This window comes from Idiotropiscis lumnitzeri, chromosome 20 (genome assembly GCF_059441095.1).
Source record: "Idiotropiscis lumnitzeri isolate Australia: NSW breed Sydney's pygmy pipehorse chromosome 20, RoL_Ilum_1.0, whole genome shotgun sequence".
Lineage (NCBI taxonomy): Eukaryota > Metazoa > Chordata > Actinopteri > Syngnathiformes > Syngnathidae > Idiotropiscis > Idiotropiscis lumnitzeri.
This window is the reverse complement of record NC_142410.1, coordinates 10,764,793-10,787,649: the sequence shown is the minus strand read 5'-3', so window position 1 is coordinate 10,787,649 and position 22,857 is coordinate 10,764,793. Positions and strand designations below refer to the sequence as shown.

Sequence of the window (22,857 nt, the reverse complement as noted above, 5' to 3'; positions counted from 1 at the left end):
GGAAAAAAAACAATCCACTATTTTGAGACGTAATGAGAGGATTAGGAAACTGGAAGCCGAACCAGCCGCAACATTTCAATCTCTGATTATTTCTTGAATCTACTGAGCAGCGTTGTACCCCGTCCACACATCCATAAATATCGGGACTGCGCCAATTTTTGACTCACCACCGCAATTGATTTGAAATGAAACAAAATTTAAAAAATGTTATCCACTTATTTGCCTTTAGCTGCCACAAGATGGTGGCAAAGCTCGACTCTTGTTCAATTGAAGCTCCTCAGCTCACTTTAACAGACCCTTGGCCTAAAGAGGCCACCAGATGGCGCCAAAACGATACTGTTATCGCCGATGGTGAAGAGGTGAGTTTGAGGTTAAATTGGGAAATCAATCCACAAATGAAAACATTATTTAATCACGGAATGGCCACCAGAAATGTAAACAATATTTCTAAATAGTTATAGTATCCCGCCAGAAGCCAAAGCGAACTGGACAGGTGCTTGAGCACCACTTTAGGGTCTATGTGTGCACGTGCCTGCTAAGTATACATTTCCTAGTATGTATTTCTTTTTTACTCTTACGTAAGAACAGGAGTTTAATTCAGTACTTTGACCAAAGTTCAAGCGTCTGAGCACTTTTGCTACCTGTGCAAATAAACTGAATGAGTCCCCGTGTGGCTCGATGCGAGGTTGTTATTCGTGAAGGCTGAGATGCATGGGGAGAGAATGCAGCAGGGGAGTCAGCGAGTGTTGCAAAATCTCGTCATGACTCGATGCTGCTGTTAGCAAGTAGCTGGCGCAGCAGTCCGCTGACTGTTGAGTCAACAGCAGCAAGAGAGCGACACACACACACACACACTCACACAGATGCAATGACACGGGCACCGGACCGCTCCTTCGACGGCTGACATTCGCCTTCTAAAGCTTTTTCTTGTGCGTTTTCTGAGACGTTTGTCCAAGTCTGTCGCCGAATGCGCCCAGACTTGCGCAAGCAAGCGAGCTTGATGCTGATTTTGATCTAACTTGCTGCAAGCTAGCTGTTAGCTGGCTGGCTGTCTGGCTGCTAACCCTGCAGGCGTTCAAGTGGCCGCACAAAACATGTGGATCGTCGCGGCGGAGACCCCCGGGACCACTCTAGCTTTACTGCGCGGGACGCGAGTTTCAGGCGGCCGCTGACCGGACGCCACCAAAGCCTCTGTGTAAATATCAGTTTGATTTTTGTCTCGTTTCCTCCCCCTCCTCTCGAGACATGTGCACCGAACTCCTCTCCGCTAGCCGCGACGGGCTAGCTCAGCGGCAGCTAATGCTAACTGCTACAAACAAATAACATGTCATCAAAAGTGTCGCCACCGCGTGTAACAAAACCTCATTTTCACACTTTGAACGTTTTAGCTGCCTCGTATTTGGCGTTGCCTTGTTAATTCATCAGGGGAGGAAATGCTTGCTAAGTAAAAAGCTTCTTTAGCCGGCGGGGACTTACAGGTTGACATTGGCTAACGTTAGCTGGCGTGTTTAGCGTCATTGTTAAAACAATTGCTGAGATGGGCTGCGCTGTTTTATTGTTTCCAAATCTTTGAGTCGCGCCACTTATTTTACATTTTGGGAAGGGGGGGAAAAATCTCACAGCACACCACCAAAGAGATGTCATAAAAGTTGTAGCTTCTGCCATCTAATGGAAGCTGATTTAATTGTTCTGACTGTCACTGTAGGATGCTGGGGTAGATAGGTGATCAAATACGTCATTTTAAAAATAAATAATTTATAATTAAGTGAAATTATATGCCCTGTTATGCCACAAAGCACATTTTTCATTTATACAAAAAAGGTCGCACAATTTGAATACACTTTTCATTTCCATCTGGAGGAGAGCATTTCAATCTTCTGCCTGCACTACACATCACTCGTGTTATTGCACATCACATAGACGAACAAAGATTCGGTATTTATTGTAAATAAAATGAAGTGAAATGGGCTCTTTTGGTGGATTAGAATCATGACATCCTGCTAAAGACACAAACGCCTTCTGTTTTCAAGCTGGCAAATAAAATAAACAAGCCTGAAGGTCGCCTTTGATGAGCCGTTTGACCTATTATATACTTTATTTACTTTATTATATACTACTATTCAAAGCATGTTAAGCACACTTATTCCCCGAGTATGTGTCACTGTGATGTTCATATATTCACTAATCAACATTGTAGTAACATGTTGCGCAGATACGTAAGCCAAGATAATGCTGCCAGGAATTTCTGCGCATTTTCTGTGATGCGTCGCGCATGCTGCTAATGGATTTAAACTTTTTCATGAGTCAGCTGTCCAGTGGAGGCGAAACCACTTGGACCCCGCGCCTCGATAAATGGGAACGTGGGATTTACTGTCATCAGACAGAACGCAGCAGCGGGGATGACATCTTTATCTTTAGTTATCTCATCACCGATTGGCTTAGAATGAGTCGAAGAATTGATTTTAGGATTTTGCTAACTTCATCCCGTGCAAATTGTTTTCAACACTTCTGGTCCCGATTCGTTTTCATTGTTGAACGAAGGCGGATCAATACAGACTGATCGTTTCTACTCTTTGACCCGTTACAGTGAGGAGAAAGATCAAGAAATCTCCAGGACCCGATTACCCGCCCAACTTTTTGCCTCTCAGCCAGACGGCCAGGGACCATGCTGACCATCCTCGCCGCTGGCTCTGTCTTCTTTCCGGGCCTCTTCCTTCTGTCCAAGCAGTGCCTCAAGTCCATCCCGGCGCTGCGATGGAGCGAAGGCGATGCCGTCATTGTGTCGGCCAGGTGAGACGTTCCGGACCTCGGGATACATTTTCCTTTCAACTGCATTAACGTGTGAGATCATCTGCTGTGACGCAGGAAATGATCCAGTTTGAATTATTTGGTCTGAAAGTCATTTATTTGCAACAAAGGATGCATCTTTGGTCCAGCAATGTATAGTGAATCGCCAAATGATCAAATGTGTTTCCGCTACGTGGCGGAAGACACATAACGTGTTTATCCACTTTTTGTGACATTTGCGTTTGATGGTGTGCCGCATGATTTTTATTTTTATTTTAATTTTTATATTTTATTTTAATTTAAATTTTTTATTTTATATAAACTATGCGCTTTGGCTCAAAATTGGTCAGGCAACTCTGCGCTCAAATCTATTCGTCGGGAAGCAAAGACCATAAATCAGCATCTGTTTCCATTCTAGGTTGGTGTCGTCGGTTCAAGCGGTCATGGCCTCTTCAGCTGGCTACATTATCGCTTCTTCCTGCGATGACATCATCGAAGACCAGTAAGTCAACAAATTTCAACGTCCTCTGTCAGTCTGGGCTGAACGGTTAATAGAATTCAAATGGACATGACAAAAATGATCGCACATGATATTTCTTTCTCCCGCCGTAGGCACTGGCTGACCAGCACGTACATCATGTTTGCCGTCCCCTACTTCGTGTACGACATCTACGCCATGTTCATGTGCTACTGGTACAAGCTGAGGGTCAAGGGGCACGAGGAGGCCTCGGCCGCCCCCCAGCACATGGCGTCGGCGCTGAGCAGCTACCTGCGCCGCGAGTTCCTCATGGTGCTGCACCACGTCGTCATGGTTACCGTCTGCTTCCCCGTTTCTGTGGTAACTGCCGTTTCTCCTCCCTTGCGTTAAATGCTAAATTGAATGCTGCCGGAAGTATTGATGAGGACGCTCGCCTTGAATTGTATTTAGATGTCAAATCGTAATCGGGATGCACAGAAGAATTTCTCGATAAGCCCCCAAATATGATCTTCTGATTTGTCAGCGAGAGACACTGCTTGTTGACTTTGGCGAAAGGCGTATTTACAGTGCAGCATAATTATAAGCGGTGCACTCTGCCGTCCGCCTGCAGCGGAGCACAAGGTGTAATTGTTTTCTGGGCCGGTGATTAGTTTCTGTCTGTCTCTCCCTCCTCTAGTTTGTGCGTCAAGGAAAGGGAGATTATTTCCAGGGCATCATGTTCATGGCCGAGCTCAGCACTCCGTCGGTCTGCTTAGGAAAAATTCTCATCCAGGTAGGTGAACACTCGCCGAGCTCATGTTGTTGTCGCGTCCGACGGATTTGCCGCGATGTAGCCACGTTTCCACCGTCACGTATTGCACATGAACGAAAAAGCTGCCGTTTTAAATAAATTAAAAAGGATGACCATAAAAAATAAATAATAATAATAAAATAAAATTAAAATAAAAAAAACAGTTAAGGTTTTTTTTGGGGGTTTTTTTAATAGAAAGGTTTCCTGAGTGCCCAAATTGGTCTCAATTGAGAGCCGTAATCAGGAAAATATATTTGAGCATAATCCTGATTAAAGCTGGTATACTGCTGCTTGCGTGAAGAGAAAAAAAAAAGAAGAAGAGTAAAACCATTTTTTCGAAGCGGTTGACAGATACGACCTTTGTAACGCGTCACCGACGTGAACTGAATTTGGTGGAAACGTGTCTTCTTCAAAAACTTCCTCTCCTTTGCCCACTTTCATTTGTCCTCCTTCCCTTCATTCCATGGCTGTGGGCCAAGTGGGGGGGGGGGGGGGGGGGGGGCTGGCCATCGTCTCTGCTTATATCCCAGCATGCAACTGGTTTTTCCCCTTGCACATGACTCCTGTTGACTGCCTCTTAACACGAGCAGCCCTCTCAAACAACGCCAGTCATCACCTGGTAACGCCGTTTGCCTAAATAAACATTGCACGCGCACATACATTGAACCCCACCCCCGAGCGTACAGCTGTTGGACTGCATGTTGAGCAGATACGCTCTCATCGCCCCCTCCGAGCTCGGCCCTGTCGGCTGTGTGTGTGCTCGTTTGATAAGCTCAAAAGCCGTGACACGAGTGGGAAGGCCTTCTTGTACCTTTCGCCTTCAACAACAATGTGCTGTTGTGGATGGAGGGAGGGAAAAATAAAAAAAAAAGCTTGTGTTTCCTCAGCGTTATCTGGCCGAAGCAGGTCGCTTCCCTCGCCACTGCTCTCCATTTAATGTCCATTTCACACACACTTCCTGTGAACAAACATGGCACCATTAACCCTTACATACTGTTGCGTGATTCCACCATATGGCTCATGTCACAAATTCACACATTCGACGGCTTGAATTTGGGCTATTCACGGACCGGGCCGGTACCAATTCCTCGAGAATATCCGGGGTGGACTGTGCAGTAATTAAAAGATCATTTTTCACAATGATCTTTTTTGATCAACTCTGTCAAGTCTATTAATAATGTGTAAAAAAATAACACAAGACGTAAAACTGACAATATTTGGACAAAGTTTCCACCCGACCGCGACCTTTTACCTTTTCTAAATAAAACATCTGTTTTGTTTTTATGCACACTACGGTCCTGAAATTTACTCGTGGTAATATTTGACCTCGCGCAGTATGTGAGGGTTTCTGGGGAAAAAAAAAAATCTGAACAAAGTCCACTCACACCAAACTGCTTGCTTCTTTTCTGTTTCTCTCCGCTCTCTTTTGTTTCCCGCTCTCAGTACAAACAGCAACACACACTCCTGCACAAAGTGAATGGGGCTCTTATGCTGATCACTTTTTTCATCTGTCGAGTCCTCCTCTTCCCTTACCTCTACTACGTCTATGGAAGGTACGTCTTTTCTTCCCACCTCTCTTCTCTTAACGCTTGGGAGCCTGCAAGTCACACACGTGCGGCGGCAGCTGACGTTTGCATTTAATCACGCCGTCCCCCTCGTGTCTCTCTTTTTTTTTTTTTTTTTGTCGGGGTGCAGGTACGCGTCTATTCCGTTCCACTTGGTCCCCCTGTCGGTGCCGTGGCACTGTAACCTCGGGGCCGCCCTGCTCATGGCCCCGCAGCTGTATTGGTTCTCGCTCATTTGTAGGGGCGCCCTGCGACTCTTCACGGGCTCCTCCCGCTCCCAGAGACGGCGCCCGGACGGCGGCGCGGCGGCGGCGGCGGCGGCGTCCCAGCCGGCCAACGGCTACCGAGCGCCCACCACAGAGCCCGACTTGGCCACCCACTGAGAGGAGTCGGGGGTGGCACGGCGGGCGCGGCGGGAGGAGAGGCGAATGTACCAATGTCACGGGGTGGGGAAAACAAGTAGCAACACAGCGAATGGGTAAAACGCTACAGACGATGTCCTCAAGTAGCGCTGGAGTCTTTGCAGGCAGCGCGCGGCAACCTCTTCCGTGCCGGGAGTTTTGCTTGCGGGCCTTCAAGTACTTCAGCTTCTCACTTTGTAGGAATAACAAAAGAGTGCCGTCGCACTCTGATGATGTCATCGGGCACTGTGACGGGAAGGAACACGCACTGACCTGAGAGGATTTACCCTGGATGTAGAGCAAGCATAGGCGACCATTTCCTTCATTGTAGATCAAATCGTGACCTCTGGCGAAGAGCGGGTCCGTAGGAATGTATTATATTGTATGTTAGAACATTTGCTGTAGACGGACGGCCGAATTCAATTATAGCAACCAAGAAGACAAAAAAAAAATCCTGGTTAAAGGAATTTTCGGCTTGTTAGTGTTTCTCTGTATCCTCTATGTAGTCACTGTCACTCTAACGACACGTAAGAAGCAACCTGCAGACTGGGAGACAATTTCATAAGACTGTATTCTGCTGCCTTATCCCCTTTTCCCACGATGAGTTTGCTTTTCATTTCATTTCCATCCTCAGAGGAGAAAAATGTGACGGGTGTACATAGCGGTGTTCCATTTTTTTTTTTAAATGTGTTTAATTTCTCATTCAGTGTTTCTCGCTGACACCTCACCTCAGTTGGTTTACACAATCAACCCCGAAGCCCTCGCGCAGCTAAGTGTAGATACGACTTCATTCCATGTACGGCTAACGCAACGTTACGGAGGTTAGTGCACACTTGAATGGATGGATGTTTTAGTTGGTTGACTAAAACAAAATATCTGTTCCGTTGGCCAAAATATCTCACATATTTTTATTTTTTTTGTGTGCATTGTTAAGGGCATTATTAAGGGAATTGCAATGTTGCAGCTTGAAGGGAAGCCAGTATTGTGAGAAACATTCCCCGGTAATTTACACGCAGCCTGTTTGCCAAAAGCAAAGAAGCCGTGAGTTCATTTTAAATTAAAAAAAAAAAACATTTATCAAGTTCAGTATTTTTATTCTCATAATTTCAACCTTTTACTTTGTGCCAATTACGCCACAGGTTCTGTGAACCTTTTGTTGAACAGACCGGCTCGCTTTGTCACCTGTTTGTTTTAAAGCTACATTCTCCTGGAAATGGGCCATACCTAAAAAAAATATATATATATATATATATATATTAAACAAAACAAATGACAGAAGCGTGTGCCAAAACATCTGGACTACTAACCAAGCGGGCATGTCGACAACACAGCAGCCATCAACCCCGAGCCCCGATGCTGACCCGAACGTACTGTATATTCCACCAAATGCTTGTTATTTATTTGTAAGTATTTATTTATTTGTTTATTTATTTGGTTTGTGGTTCTGAATGCATATTTATGCATCCATATTATACTCGATGCTTCTGAGCCTCATGTGAAGGCTGTAATGTTACTCAAACTTATCTGAAATATACTTCTCTGTCCTGACAGTGTCTCACGTGTTTCTTGATTCTCCTATAGAAAGTTTTTTTTTTTTTTTTTTCCCCCAGAAGTCGCAGCTCATGCGTGGTGAGGTGAAGTGGATATTAAGTCTACACATGGCTGTTCCAGGTTTTTGTGATGTTTTTAAAAAAAACATTTCTAACCTCTACAATTCAGTGGAAAATTTGAGATCTTAAAAGCAACCGACTAATTGATTTAAGGAATGTCAATTAATTATTTTTTGTTCCTCCAAATGTGTGCGTCTTGGCCACTTGAAGGCGGCAGTAATATTAATTGTTCTATGTGGAGGAAAAAGAATATGTACCTGTTAGTTTTTTTTTATATTTTCTACATTTTGCTCCACCATTTGCGTAAAATAATATAACGCTGCAATGCTTTAAATATTATGTTTATTAATCCCTAACACGATTATCTCACCATTTCTGCAAACAGCCAACTACAAGTCATCAGTCCTCTCGGGTTAGCATGTCGTTTGCCGGAATACAAAAACATAGAAAACATACAAAGCTTTGTTACATTAAAAAAAAAATAATAATCAACTGTATAAAAGGACCTTGGAAAATGTACAGGGGGTCCTCTTGGAAAATTGTCATTGCATCGCAAGTGTTCAGTATCTCCTCTGCCTGGGTGAGAAGATGGTATTGGGGTTGCTGTCTCGCTCCCGTTCCTTGTCTCGCTCCTTCTGGCTGTTGGGCGACAGCGCCGCCTCCAGCTTCTTCTCGCTCTTGAAGAGATCTCGCCCCGTGCGCATGATGTGCTCCTCGATTTTGCGGTGGCGCTTCATGTCCGACAGCACTTTGTCCAGCCTGGCCTCCCGTTTCACGGACGAGCGAGCTGACGACCCTGCGGGGTGGGAAAAAAAAAGGTTTTGAGTTCTCCACAACCCAAAATAGAATTTTTCATAGATTACAAAAGTTGATGGCGACGATTTGCGTGGGCCCCTCACCTGGTGTTCTACGTCTGTTAATGAAGGAATTTTTCGGGGTGGCTTGCAATTGCTGCTCATCATTAAAGTCAAACTCAGTTGGACTTGGAGGCCTGGAGAAATTAAAAAGAAAATTATAATCTCAGAAGATTAAAATGGCCCTGAAATCGAGTGTCATGATACTGACTTGCGCTCCCTCTCCTTCCGCTCTCTCTCCTCCGCCTCGTCGTCCTCTTCCTCCCTTTCGGGTGACAGGGGGCGTTCAGGCGTGGGCGGCCTCCGGGGAAGGGGCTCGAAGTTGAGCTCCAGCATCTCGCCCTTGGCCAGAAGCTCATAGAGTCTCTTGATCTCGGCAGGAGGAGGCATCCACTTCTTGGGGTCCTCCATTTCGTCGTCGCTGTACACCAGCTCCCATTCGCCGTCTTTGTCTCCCGCCCGGGTCCCCTCTTCTTCCTCGACGGCTGCCAATGACTGAGGTGCGTTTGTGTGTTTGTCTTCCTCAAGTTCGTCTGTGTCTTGGGGGGTGGAAAAAAAAGGATAACTTTGAGATGTGCTTGACAATTTATTGGCAAAAGTCAGCTTTAGTACTCAGTTCTCAGTTTTTAATGTTTGCAGTTGTGTGGGTGTTGTTCAGAATGCCTTTTTAAACTGATTGCATCATTGACATGTCTGCTGTGATACAATTATGTGGGATGTTGCACAAAACGTCATGCAAACTAAAATATAATTTGCCTCACCTTCTTGACCTTTGCCGACCGTGGCTGCAGTGTCGTCCACCAGTGCAGCGGTCATCTCGGCATCCTGTTGCTCCGTGGCTTCTTCCTCCTGTTTGCACACTTCCTTATTTTCTACCTCTTTGACACCAAGAGCCTGGATGCCCTCATGTAGGGACACATTAGGGGCCTCAGCCTGCATCCTTCAGTAAGGTAAAGTCTAAGCAAAAAAAAAAAAAAAAAAAAAAGGAACACATACACTGATGTTTTGTAGTCGCTTTCACAGTTGTTTTATGTACTTAACGCGTATGTACTGTAAGAAGATAATTTGGAAATCCTGTAAGAATTAGGAATACGTTTGTGTGGACTCCATCAAGGGTCTGCTCTAAGCCCACTAGTTTTCAACAGCATTTTTGATGACCTGGGATTGATGTATGTATTAAATTAAATCTGAAAGATATGTCAATGGATGAATGGGATGCCCGTTGCAGAAGGCTCATACAAAGCAGCAAGCCAGCATAGGGAAAAGCTGGTAAGAATATCACGCAATTAAAATGCACACATGAGGACATCGACTTCATGGCAAAATTGCATTGACACAAAAATGAAACAAACCCTCATTTGACTAACTTCCTGGCAAATACGACGTTTTGAATGGAAATTCATTCACAACAAACGTTTGCGCGCTTGCACGTCATTACCGATCACTGGGTGATGTCGTTGCTGAAAGCGTCGATGAAGTTATCGCCGACGTCGAATGCAATCGGCGAAATGCTCCATTAGAACTACCCGACAAGACACATACGTAAACATGGCGCCATTTTGGACAGAATAACCTGCTGAGTTTTGCACCCGCGCTGACTTCAACATCATGTGGATGAATCAGCGCTGTGGCGAAAGTGCGGCAGCAGTTCGTGGGTACATAGCACAAGACACAACACCATGAATAAGCTTGTCATTTGGGGGCCGCGACTAAGGTAAAATGTGTGCACAAAATGCAAATTAAATATTTGTATTTATCCTGGGCACTGTGCTCATCAAACCGAGCGCAGCTTCCCCGGTGTGGCATACGCATTATGTGTGGCAGTTTTATACCGAAAGTGCGCTCTATTTGGCTACCCAGAACTTCAAATTATTAATGGAAACTATATTAAAATTACAAGATATTATCTTATCCGCACGTTGCACCCGTATAGTGGCCCAGAATTAATACTTTGCGCATACATTATATTTATATTGTCCATCCACCCATTTCAGGTCTGGTTATCGTTGCATAAATGATTCATTTGGAAATCTACGTCCAGCAACACTTCCGGCATGACCGACCTGGGCGGGAATGTATTTCGCCCAGTTACTTGTGAAAATAAATTGATTTAAATATGACAAAACGCATATTTTACTATTGTTTTTTTCAATGAATCTGAGTATATTTTATTAAAGAATTGTCGCGCATTATCGTGGTGAATATTTAGCGAGTTGTGATTGGATGACTATCGCGTAGCTCCTTTGAGCGGCGTTCTAATTGGCTGATTGCCCTTTCCGCTTTCGTGGCCCCTCGTTTGAAAAGATTTCGGTTAGATTGTCGCCGTTGTTAAAGAGCGACACGTACAATGGTGCTAAAATCGACTTTAGGGCGGTATTTAAGACACTAAGAAAGGCATTTTTCTGGTATTCTGTACATAACGTCGGTAAGTGATGGAGACACTTCGAAATCACTCCATGCGTCTTTTGTGGGTTAGCTTTTAGCCGCTAAGACTCCATCAACTCGTTCCTCGATTTTTGTTCTGAAATATGTCCAATGTAACCTTATGGAACGCGACGTTTTAAAGCAAAATTTTATTACCTGTTATTTGTGCCTGTCGGTACACCGACGCATTTACCCTCTTTGCACATCTCGTCCAGGAGTCCAAACATGGCCCAACGCGTGGCCGCCTCAGACCGCGGACGCAAGAAAACCTCCCGGGTGAAGGTTGCGGTTCGTCTACGACCCTTTATGGACAAACAGGACGAGCGAGGCGAGGGCCCTTGTGTGAGAGGCCTGGACTCACAGAACCTGGAGATTGTAAATTGGAGGAATGCTACAGAAACTCTGAAATACCAGTAAGAATCCGGCTATATTTGATCCAAACCGCAAAACTACTATCAGGGCTCTCCGAACTACTACTTTGTGACCTACTGCAGGGAAATGTTTACGTTAGATTATAATTTCCCATTAAATACACATGGCACGCTTTTAAGTAAAGGGAATTCAGGGTATATATTGCCAAATAAATGTAATCCACCCTTACCAAATATATCATGTACACGTATGTCATACTATATGACTTGGTACGGAAACAAAGTAAAGATCTGTAGTGATCAGTGACTCAATTTCAAACAGTGCAACATTGTCCAAAAAAAAACCTTAACTCCTTTTTATTTTATCCTCCCATTCCGTTTTTTAAAATCCCATTTCGGGATACTTTGCAGATTTAGATGGGTTTTACTGAGCTGCACTGACAAAATATGTGCTATTGTATTCTTGACTCCTTTGAACATCTGTTGATAAGTGATGCACTAACTGTTTCAGCTTTGACATTTTCTACGGTGAGCAGACCACACAAAAAGAGGTGTTCCAATCGGTAAAGCCCCTTTTACCCTACATTACCAGGGGCCAGAACGCTAGCGTCTTTGCCTACGGGCCAACGGGAGCTGGTATGTTGCCTGACTCAATTCAAACGATGTGCTCGATTACGACTAGTGATTATGAGCGCCTATTATTTTATTTTTTTTCTCCAAAGGCAAGACGCACACAATGTTGGGGAGTTCAACGCAACCTGGTGTGATTCCTCGTGCTGTCTGTGAAGTCTTCAACATGGTCAATGCTCAGGATGAGGACGAGTCTTGGGACTACTCCATTGGAATGTCTTATTTAGAAATTTACAACGAGAAGGTACGGGTGGTGTAGCACAGTTTTAATCCTCAATGCGTTCTAAATGCTCCCGGATGTTTTCATTGAATACTAAGCCGGGGTTGACTGTAATTTGCCGATTTTTGTTGAGAGGAAGTTGTTGGCTGCCGCGTTAATCTAATCTAATCCTCGATCTCCACTATTCAGGTACTGGATCTTCTGTCGCCAAGCTCCCAGGATTTGCCCATCCGGGAGGACAAAGACAAGAACATCCTCATACCGGGCCTCACGCACACATCAATCTCGTCCTTCTCTGATTTCGAGCGCCATTTTGTGCCGGCCAGCCTCAATCGTACCACAGCCTCGACCAAACTCAACCTGCGTTCCAGCCGCAGCCACGCGGTCCTCCTCATAAAGGTTTGGGTTAAACCACATTGTGGTTCTGTCATGTATATATTTTTTTTTAATATATATATCCTTTTGGGTTTCTTGAATGAGAAAAAAATGGTGTCCAAACTAAGGACTGGGGGCTATTTGTATCCTATTCTAAATTTGACATTTGTACAAGCAGTTTGCTTGCATTTTGCTACCCGAGTTCAAAGCTGATTGGCAAGGAAGGGGAAGAAAAGACCCATTAGAACTTTATTTATGCGGTCATTATGTCATTAAAAGTTTGGACACCCCGCTACTCGAACTTTCAACAAAGCATCTAAGCAGATCGTGGCCTTTGTGCAGTAGGCCAGGATTTGGTAGCGGTGCTAAAATCAACCCTCTCTTGAGATGCTCCCATTAGCAACTTCTGGGCTTTCTGGGGCTTGTCTGGGAGAAGTACAAGCAGACGTCTGCTCTCCTTTACTTTTTTTTTTTTTTCTCCCTCTCTGGACATTCATTCTGTTTTGTGCTTTACTCGTCTTTCCTTTCGTTTCCGGCCATTCTCAACTTTTATTGTTCATCAAGGTGGTGCGCAGACAGCGTTGCCTCCCCCGCCGCCAACAAACGGGTAAACTCTACCTGGTGGACCTGGCCGGCTCGGAGGACAACCGACGCACAGGCAACCAGGGCATCCGCCTCAAAGAAAGCGGCGCCATCAACCTGTCACTCTTCACACTCAGCAAAGTGGTGGACTCGCTCAAGTCGGGCGCGTCGGTGCGCGTGCCCTACAGGGACAGCAAACTGACCCGCATGCTCCAGGACTCTCTCGGAGGCTCGGCGCACTCGCTCATGATCGTCACCATCGCCCCCGAGTACGAGTACTGCTTCGATACCGTCAGCGCACTCAACTTTGCCGCTAAATCCAAGCTCATCGTCAACAAGCCCTTCACCCGTGAAACTGTGGCTGTGCTGCCAGGTGATGGAAATTAATTTTCCTTTTTGGTTTTGCTTGCTTGGACTGTAAAAATATAAATATTTTCGACTTTATATTTTCTTTTAGTGCAGTCTAACTACTCGGAGCTGTCAAATCATGTCATGTAGTTGAAGTGGGGCATTATTTTCCTGTCGTCTGTGTTCATTTGGATGATGGCCTGCATACTAAACTGTTCGTTTTCCCACTTGCTTCGTCGTCTCCAGTGAAACGGGCCAGAGAAGAGCACGAGGCGGGGCAGTCTGGCGCGGAGCCTCAAAAGAAGAAGCAGAAGGACGAGAAGAAAACGGAGCAGGAGGTCTCCACCTCGCCATCAACTCAACTTCACAGGTGCCAGACCACACGCGCTCACAGAGCACGGTCTTGCAAAATAGGATTCCTTTGCGCGTTGTTGAGCGCTGCCAATATCGGGTCGCATATGCACAAAGCGAAAGCAACCATCTGCCCACCTTGCTTTCTTGCCATCTGTCAGCGGGCGCACACATGTGGCTACTATGGACTTCGTCTTTGATCTGACCGCCAACCTACTTTTTGCTGTCTTCTACTTGTCACGTACTCAGTCTGTCAGAAACATCAGTCATGGACAGGCTGCTTGCTCTGGAGAAGCGGGTCATGTGCTGCGAGAAACAAGACGTGGTCACTATGCTGAAGGATGCGACTCGCAAAGAGATCCAGGTAACTCGCTGTCAGCCTTCAAGTCGATTTTTGTCAAACATTTTCACCGATCGACTTCCTCCCCGCAGGAGCACCTGGAGCTTGAAAAGAAGGCCAAACACCTCGGTCAGCTGGCGAAGGAGAAGTCGCGTTCCGGTCAGGAGCCGAGCGCCAGGAGCAGCACGGCGCCTTTGCAGCCTAAACGGGCCAACACACAGCAAGCGACGGTCCAACCACTGCAGGATCACTGTAAGCGTGATGCCGCTTGGCGTTTTACTCGTTCTTGGCATGTAGAAGACCTTAGCAAAATAATGCTTTTTGATGCTGTGCTTCTATTGGTTGAGTGTACCTAATGTAGTGACCAATCAGCGTGTCATTTACTGGATACCGTCTGTTTGGCGACATGCTGATGAGCACGGTTACTGACTTGAATGACCCATCCTCGGTCTAAACTGCTTTCTGAGCAAGACGGCGTCACGGCTAAAAGAATAAAACTTTGTTTGGATTATACATGACGATGTGGCCGGGACGTGACCCGAATTTGCGCTTCCCCTTTTGCAGCGTCCCAGCTGCAGCCTCACGTGCTTCTCAAAGTCGGGAAGCAGTCAGTGTGTGTCAAGAAGAAAATGGCCGCCACGCTTCCGGAAAAGGCTGAGGTCAGCGTCCCGCTCGTCAGTGTGTGTATGCGCACATATGCCAGCGCGAGTGTGTGTGTGTGCATGTGAGGATCTCTTTGTCTGTTGCTCCCCCTTTTTTCTTTTTCTTTTTTTTTTAACAATCCAAACTGTCAAGCGAGGCTGGGACAAAACCTTTCAGATCTTTTACTGATCAGAAAACCTTTCCTACAAAACTAGTAAATATAGTATTATAGTCGGCCTACTTAAAATTTAAGTCAATTAATATTGGACCATGGGTGATGCAAAATTTTCAGATTTTAATAAGAGGGGGGAAAAAGTCTTAGCCCCCTTGACAGTTGTGGCCATGATGGTTCGTGAGTGTTTACTTGTGCGTTGTCTTGTCTCAGCTTCCAGACGGCAAAGAGAACATGATGCCGGGCTGCTGGGAGTCCCAGCTGGACAAGTCGATTGTGGAGCAAGCCAAGCAGAAAATTCTGCAGATACTCAACACGGGCTCCCTGAAAGAGCTGAAAAGTCTGCAGCAGATCGGTGAGAAGAAAGCCAAGCTCATCCTGGGCTGGCGGGAAGTCCGCGGCGTTTTCGCCAAGGTCTGCTTCTACAAGACGTGTCGTGTCGACTGCGATATTGTGCTTCCTTCTTGTAATGTTGAACTGTCACCACACAGCTGGAAGATTTAGGTCAAGTTGAGGGGATGTCGGAAAAAAGATTTTCCACCTTCATGAAGGCAAGTGAGCCGGAAACGCCTCTTTTGTGTGGTATTGTGCATGTGTACCTAATGAAGTGGCCCATCATTTTATTGATTCAAGCTCCTTTTTTTTTTTTTTTTTTTTTGCTCTTTCTATTTTCAGGCAAACCTTTTGAGTGTGGTGGGAAAGTGATCCCCTTCATATTTTTGAGGGGCGGACGTTGGGTTATGATGCCAATAACGTATTGGAATGTGAATATGTATATAGATGAACATACGAGGCACCTGAAAAGTGTTCAGGGTGCATCCATTTTTAGACATTTTACCTGCAGACTTATTTGAAAAATGGAAGTTTTTTTTTCCCCCTCCACCCCAAAGTTCTACACAAGTTTTTTTTTTTTTTTTTTTTTTTTCCTCAGTTTTTTGGGTTGTTCCGAATTTATTAAAAAAAAAAAAACACTTACGAATTCACCTTGTTTTGAAGTATTTATGACCTTTTCCCTCTGATCCTCGATGAGCCACATGACTCATCGGAAATGACATGCTGATTAGTCTGACCGCAGGTAAGGCTAAGATATTTTTCAGTGCGAGTGTCAGTCAAACTGACATATTTTTTTTTTTAATTTATCCTTAGCCAAAAAGCATCGTAACTAAATTGAGTATATTCACACATAAAGTAACTGCTCGCTAGGTTTGATTTGCAACCTTTCAGTTGGGCAATACTAAAATTAGCATTCAAATAAAGATTTAAATATAACTTGGTTTTCCAGCACTAGTATTTAAATGTAGTTTTCAGGTGCCCTACTACCTGAAATAGGAAACCTTTGATGGTTGAGCTGGATAAATATAAGATAGGTTTTATATGTGCAAATATAACAAAAAATATATAATGTATATATGAATTAGATGACGGCGCTTAAATTGCTTACTAGACATAATTTCCGTTACGTAAAGTACAAAAGCTTGGCAATGTCTGAATCAGTGCTGGTGTTGTAGTTCGCCTTTTGTGCCGCAAGGTGGAGCAATTTTTAATTTATTTTTTTCTCTTAATAAATCCCATCACGTCCGAGGTTGTTTTTGTATTCTTGACGTGAAGTAAATGTGATGCATGCTTACACAACTGCTTCAAATGTGACAACGACCTTCGTTTAGATGTTTGACTGGCCGCAGTCGTTTTTTTGTTTGAGACCCGTTCACTTAACTACGCCGTTTTGTTTATTAGTTTTCTTGTATTCGTAGGCTAGCAACGTTTTTTTTTAATTAAAAAATATTTTCAATACGACTGCGTCAGTGCAGATGAGTGTTTTGACGTCCAAAATCGGGTCACGTCGCCCTCCGTTGTAACTCGAGGACCTGCGCACATAGGAAAAACTTCAAGTACATTTTAGATATAGTCATGTATCATTTAGATGTAACGGAATATTTTTTATATTAAACGTATGCATTTATGTTAAAAAGTTTAGGCTCTCTAAATAGAAACTTTTAAACGATAAAAATCTAAAAAAAAAATGTTTATTTTTCAGTGTGAGCTGCTACAAACTGCAGCCAGACTATTAGTTTTATTTTTTAGTTATCCAATTTGGCTACTTTTACCGGAGGCTCTCCTTTAAAAAAAAAAAAAAATCTAAACAGCTAAATGTGCGCTCAATTTCTCGACGCAGACATCCCGGCGTTTATGAAACACAAATTAGTGTTTCATGGGCGCATTTTCGACCTATTCTGAGCCAATTAATTCGTGGCCACAGATGAGCATTTTGTGTGCTGAGGGCAACCCTAACCGCGACGGAATCATTTTAGACCCTCGTGCTCTAAAATGATTCAAATCGGGCGAGTTTTGACACGGATCGATGAGCGCAATGAATGTTATCCATCATCTCGGTAAACAACCGCACGTCGTCTGCTTTCACTTGAGCACACCCTTCATCTTCTCATCCGGTTTTTCGGCCCGCCCTTGGAGCTGGAATCCAGCCCCCCCCGCCCCCCTCATCCAACCCCGCCCCCACCCTTTCCGTCCTCCATCCAAGCCGAACAAGCATCTTCCCCATCCTCTCACACACACACACACACGGATGCTCGAACATTCGGAAAGCTCACCGTTTCTCCTCATTTGCTTCTCGGATTAATTAACGTGCGATGCAAGCATTCGACTCGCCGCTGTTGTGTTGACAACAAAGCGCCGGAAGACATAAAAAAAAAAAGGTCAGTTTGTTGTTGTGGGTTTTCTTCCTTACTGGGCACATTTTGCGTACACTGAGAGAGAGTTAAAATAAGCATGTGTTTTTTTTTTGGTTTTTTTTTACAGAATGATCCAATGCGACTGTTTTTTAAAGCAACGAGCTAATTAGTGAGCATTGGTCCTTTGTCCCCTCCTCACCCCCCCCCCCCCCCATTCACTCAGCCCTCCATCACCGCTTTGTCCTTTATGTTGTTAGTTGTGTGTACATATGCTGTGTGCACACCTGCGTGGCTGATGCACTGTACTGTATTTACAGTGTGTGTGTTTGTTTGTTTGGATCTCACCATTTGTCGTCATGGCAATACCATTATGCTTAATTTGTGCAGCATTCATCTGTTTCAACCTCTTTGCCAGCAAAGCATTATGGGTATCTACAAAAAAAACCAGTAAATTCTTCATGTGAAAAAAAAAAACAAAAAACCTCATGGGTCTTTAAGACTGAACTAGGGCTCTGATGTAAAATTATGATTATGTAAGGAATATTTCATTATCTGATTAAGAAATGTATAAAATATCAGATAACATTCATCAGATTCAACTTCCTCTCTTTGCTTAGGTACGCCAGCTGCCCCCAAAATAAATCTGAACGGCTGTCGGCATGATGCCAGCGTCGTCCCCTTCCGCCTGGCCCCGAGAGGAGCGACCATCTCTGCTGGACCAGGAGGAGCCCGAGCTGAGCCAAGTGTCAGTGGCCATGCCGTGCCCCTCCCTCGGCGTGGGCGAGCAGGTCCTGTGCGGCAGCAGCAACAGTCCAGCCGGCGCCGGACCCCCACGCAGCAAGTCCAAAGGCGAGCTGGTCATCGTCATCAACGAGAAGCTCAAGAGCAGTGAGTGTTGATGTAAATAATACCAATTTGGCACCACCTGGAAGCTTTTTCGTATGAGCTGGCTGGCTCCAAAGTTAGTTGCATTCATTGTTGAAGAGGTTAATTTTGAACACAGTAATCCTTTGAAAGTGTCTTTTTTTCCCCCAAGCAGCCAAAGTAAGATGCTATGTTGCGTGCCGCAGGTAACGGCGTACCCGCCGGCGACGGCTCCTCCCCCGTGGTGTCGTCGCCTCCCCGACGTCAGCACTCCATCTCGTACCCGCACCACGGCAAGACCCGGAAGGGCAGCCGGGCCAGCTCCATCGGCTACACTGCCTTCTCCCCCAGACCTTCGCTGTCCCGCCACTCCAGCATCGCCACCAACCCCCCCTTGGACCGCACCAAGGTGAAGGACTACCTCCTGCTCTCCGTGCTGGCCTGCTTCTGCCCCGTGTGGCCCATCAACATCGTGGGCTTCGTCTACTCCATCATGGTGAGTCTTCAGCCGCGTTGCTTTGCACGTCGCTGGTTCTAAATTTGCCAGTTGGCTGACACACAGTCTCCGCCCCCCCCCCCCCCTTTCCCAGTCCAAGAACAGTTTGGAGCAAGGCAACCTGGACGGCGCCGTGCGTCTGGGTCGCGTGGCCAAGATGTTGTCCATGGTGTCGCTGGTGGGCGGGACGCTCATCATCATCGCCTGCATTGTCAACCTGGCCAGTGAGTGTCCCAAATCTGACCTTTAAACTTTCCCCTTTTTGTGCATCTTCACTCCTATGAACTTCTTCATCACCTGAGAACTTTGAAAAATATTTAAAAGAAAATATTTACACGCACTATGGGAAAAAATATTACAAAAGAGCTGGCTTGCCGCATTCCTCCCTGCAACCTCGTACGTCGTTTATGTGACGTCATCTTTGTCTTGTCGCCCATCTGTGAACTGTTCCAACCTTTTTTTTTTTTTTTTTTTCTGGACATACTTCCTCCTCATTTCTTGACCTCTGTTAATCGTTCCGTGCCATATTCTGTTTCGATGATATTGTCCCATTCGCCTGCTGATGGAGGCCCTGCAAGTCGTTTTCTTGTAACGGCCTTTTTAAATGCTGCAAGCTCGATCGAAAGAAGGTACTTGCCATCCCGCAACACGAGATTGTCATGATGAATAGCACCCATTAAATCGGGCCTCATCGGAATTAATCCGTCATATTAATGCCACCACGATCACATTCAGAAAGCATCAATATCGAAAAACAAAGCCAGCAGAACTGTCGTACGGAGGTGTGTGTGTGTGTGTGTGTGTGTGTGTGTGTCACTCAATATTAATCTCATAACATGGCAGACATTTTAGAGTCCATTCAGAGATTTTCTTTCTCCGAATTCTTTTTTTTAAGTATGTTGTAAGGTAATTGCTGATAACGTTTAGAGTGCCTCATTGTTGGCCGTGAGTGTGCGCGTGTCACTTGGAGAAGGCAGACGACCCAGCAAGGGAGCGAAAAAAAAAAAAGTCAGATGAGATTCAACTTGGTGTGATTTTATTTATTTATTTAGACTCACACGCTACGATTCCATTTGTGATATTTTTACCCTTCGTTCCTGTTTCCATCTCTCTTTAACCCTGTCGTCATGTCCATCTGACGCATCTTTTGCACGCCTGACCAAACAACTGCATGCCACAGAGCTGCGTGCGCGTGTGTGTGCGTGTGTGTGTGTGTGGTCTTGTGTTGTCCGCTGTTTCCTTGTACACAATGTGAAGTGTCTTGTTCCCTCTCTGATGTATGTTCTTGTATCTGGCCAATAAATGGATTCTCATAACACATCTGTGATGAGTTCACTTCCAAGCCTGGAATGGAGTGCAGGAGACCTCCGCCAAGGCATCCTATGCCCCAAATTGTCATTGACGTCAGAAAAATGTGGGAAAACGTCACCTTTTATCCGGATTATGTTTTGCGGATCGTTTGCATAATCTTCCTTGGCGGAGTTTGTTTTTTGCATGTTTATGCGATGGCGTCAGTGCAGGAGTTGCTCACAGCTTCACGTTAAACCATTAGATGACCGAATTAGGCGTGCAACCAAAGATCACGCCGCATGGGATATTGATGCTGCCGCCAGCAAAAAAAAAAAAACAACAACAAAATTCTACATTATAATTGACAGCCTTTGAAATAAATTGTCAAAAAGAAAATCTTGGCCATGTGAGTTGCGCAGCATCTCGCCCACTAACTCGCTTCCTTTTGCTTCTTTTAGTCAATGTGAAAACCTGAGTTTCATCCCAGCATGAAACGGGATCAGGCAAGCCGCATCCCGACCGGCCCGCACCTGCACCGCCTGTCTTTTACCACCTAGTTGTTACCTGGATGTGTGACTCAAACCAAACGCAGCCACTTATTTTCTAGCCCTGCGACCTTACAGAAGTCAGTTTTGCTCATGGAAGATAACATTAAAAAAAAAAAAGAGAAGATACTGTTGAGTTACAAGGGGAGGCGGGAGGGAGGGATTGGTAAGGAGGATGGAGACAAACTGATTGGTCCCTGAAGTCGCAGTGGATTGGAAGACTCGACTGCGGCGATCCCAGGACGCACACGCAGCATGCCCCCCCCCCCCCCAGATACACGGAGACACTCCACCCGTCACAATCTCATTCCCAGAGGAGAAAGCGTCTCCATCACCTTCTTCTGAGACTGCGCCTCTCCTTGCCGTGATCAAACGGAGGCTTACCGAGAGGGGGAGGGGGACGCAAAGGGATTATGCAAGTCTTGTGCAAAAAAAAACAACATACTGTATGTGCCAAAAAAAAGAAAGTTTGAAGTCTCAATTGTTGTCACAGGGCCAAAACATTGCGCAATCTTCTTAACGCTGCCACCTTTTGAAGCACTGTGAGTCCCACCATTGGAACTGTAGCAACCTCCACCTTGGGACACAACATTAGGGACACTTGCGGCAGTCCAAGGACACCCGAGCCCAGCCAAGATTCCACCTTGAGGGAAATCCACTCAAGCCGTCTAAAAAAAAAACAGTCGGGTCAAAAATAATCCAATTTGAGTCAAAAATGGATTGACTTACGTCATAGTGACCCAACTCTCTTTTTTGGACACCATGATCCAATTTGTGAGCTCTTTTGTACAATTTTCATATATATATATATATATATATATATATATATATATATATATATATATATATATATATATATATATATATATATATAAGGTAATTTTTCTGTCTGAAAGTTGGGTCAAATTGACCAAAGTAGTTCTCAGTGTGTGTGTGGTTTTTTTTTTTTTTAAACCCCCATTGATAGGGAAAAAAGAATTTGGGTCCAAAAACGGACTGCTCCACTACTACTGACCCAACTTTAAGGTTTTTTTTTTTTTTTTTTTTTTTTTTATATCTACATAAAATGATCCAATTATTTAAAATGTTTTTTGCAAAATTATCCCTTTTTTGCGTGTATTGGCTGTCCTGAGATTGTACAAGTGTACCTAATGAAGTGGCCCGTGAGTGCACTTTCACATTCAAAATGTGTCGGTCACAGGTTATCTTTTGATAATATTTGTAATAGAGCTCTAGAGTGTGTGTGTGTGTGTGTGTGTGTGTGTGTGTGTGTGTGTGTGTGTGTGTGTGTGTGTGTGTGTGTGTGTGTGTGTGTGTGTGTGTGTGTGTGTATGTTTGTTGAGGTCTTCGACCGTACTGCTTATCTACTTTTGGGTAAAAAAAAAAAAAAAAAAAGCGGGTCTTTCTCATCCAAGTCGTGAACGTGTAGCTTGCATGCGCTGCTGCTCGGGGACAACGTAGCTTTTTAGGGAAAAATGCATTTGCAATGCGAACACCCTTGATTATTTGTTTACTTTTTTTTTTTTTTTTAATTTTAAATCTGCAAGTATATCTCAACGTATCCATGCGTACAGCTTCGGAAAATTGTAATACGAACCAAATTAATAAATGCTCTAAATGACAATTGGTGCGTTTTGGAATTTGGGAACTCCTGCACGAAAACCAAAATATTAATGTGACTCCAAAGTGGTCATTTTGCAGCGATCTCGCCATGTTTTCCCGAGCTGTATAAACTTATTTGGACAGACTTTTGAGGCCTGCACTCCCTCTGCTGTGTATTTTCCAAATGCTTTTTTCTCGAGCGCTCCTGTGTACACTTTCCTTGTGATTCTCACTGTGATGCAAACCAACCGGCTTCTTTCCCACTGTCCACAATCGACTCCTGTCTCCTGTGAAGGCCGACATCGCAGCCCCCCCCCCCACCTCTATTGTATGTTTGATCTAGAAGTGTATATCCAGTAATCCTCACGATCGTGAGATGCGTTTCATCGTTGAGCGGGTGTCAACACCCGAGCCGTCCTCTTACCAGCTGGCT

At 44.9% G+C, this 22,857-nt stretch overlaps 4 protein-coding genes across 7 annotated transcripts; 3 read left to right on the top strand and 1 right to left on the bottom strand.

The window, feature by feature from the left end:
• The first annotated feature begins 715 nt into the window (after window positions 1–715).
• LOC148317695 (ceramide synthase-like) lies at window positions 716–7,569 on the top strand. Of its 2 annotated transcripts, XM_088284678.1 has the most exons (7): window positions 718–1,195; window positions 2,588–2,790; window positions 3,206–3,289; window positions 3,400–3,625; window positions 3,942–4,037; window positions 5,499–5,608; window positions 5,751–6,031. In XM_088284678.1, the coding sequence occupies exons 2-7, from the start codon at window positions 2,666–2,668 to the stop codon at window positions 6,001–6,003; spliced, it is 894 nt and encodes a 297-aa protein (XP_088140804.1). In that variant the 5' UTR covers window positions 718–1,195; window positions 2,588–2,665; the 3' UTR covers window positions 6,004–6,031. The 2 variants fall into 2 exon arrangements, with proteins under 2 accessions (XP_088140805.1, XP_088140804.1); XM_088284679.1 differs by lacking the exon at window positions 5,499–5,608 and having other exon boundaries at window positions 716–1,195; window positions 5,862–7,569.
• A 387-nt stretch (window positions 7,570–7,956) lies between these two features.
• pagr1 (PAXIP1 associated glutamate-rich protein 1) lies at window positions 7,957–10,278 on the bottom strand. The gene is made up of 5 exons (XM_088284680.1): window positions 9,924–10,278; window positions 9,247–9,442; window positions 8,697–9,024; window positions 8,531–8,622; window positions 7,957–8,427 (listed from the first exon to the last, which is right to left on the bottom strand). The coding sequence occupies exons 2-5, from the start codon at window positions 9,422–9,424 to the stop codon at window positions 8,192–8,194; spliced, it is 834 nt and encodes a 277-aa protein (XP_088140806.1). The 5' UTR covers window positions 9,425–9,442; window positions 9,924–10,278; the 3' UTR covers window positions 7,957–8,191.
• Window positions 10,279–10,742: 464 nt separating this feature from the next.
• kif22 (kinesin family member 22) lies at window positions 10,743–15,889 on the top strand. The gene is made up of 13 exons (XM_088283628.1): window positions 10,743–10,910; window positions 11,125–11,322; window positions 11,792–11,916; window positions 12,003–12,154; window positions 12,320–12,529; window positions 13,070–13,460; window positions 13,682–13,805; window positions 14,036–14,150; window positions 14,219–14,378; window positions 14,691–14,785; window positions 15,154–15,354; window positions 15,432–15,491; window positions 15,616–15,889. The coding sequence occupies exons 2-13, from the start codon at window positions 11,135–11,137 to the stop codon at window positions 15,643–15,645; spliced, it is 1,851 nt and encodes a 616-aa protein (XP_088139754.1). The 5' UTR covers window positions 10,743–10,910; window positions 11,125–11,134; the 3' UTR covers window positions 15,646–15,889.
• Window positions 15,890–17,471: 1,582 nt separating this feature from the next.
• On the top strand, window positions 17,472–21,541 carry prrt2 (proline-rich transmembrane protein 2). 3 transcript variants are annotated; one of them, XM_088283636.1, is made up of 5 exons: window positions 17,472–17,651; window positions 18,245–18,515; window positions 18,698–18,987; window positions 19,082–19,211; window positions 20,736–21,541. In XM_088283636.1, the coding sequence occupies exons 2-5, from the start codon at window positions 18,287–18,289 to the stop codon at window positions 20,750–20,752; spliced, it is 666 nt and encodes a 221-aa protein (XP_088139762.1). In that variant the 5' UTR covers window positions 17,472–17,651; window positions 18,245–18,286; the 3' UTR covers window positions 20,753–21,541. The 3 variants fall into 3 exon arrangements, with proteins under 3 accessions (XP_088139762.1, XP_088139761.1, XP_088139760.1); XM_088283635.1 differs by lacking the exon at window positions 20,736–21,541 and adding an exon at window positions 17,755–17,796 and having other exon boundaries at window positions 19,082–19,815; XM_088283634.1 differs by lacking the exon at window positions 20,736–21,541 and having other exon boundaries at window positions 19,082–19,814.
• Window positions 21,542–22,857: the final 1,316 nt, after the last annotated feature.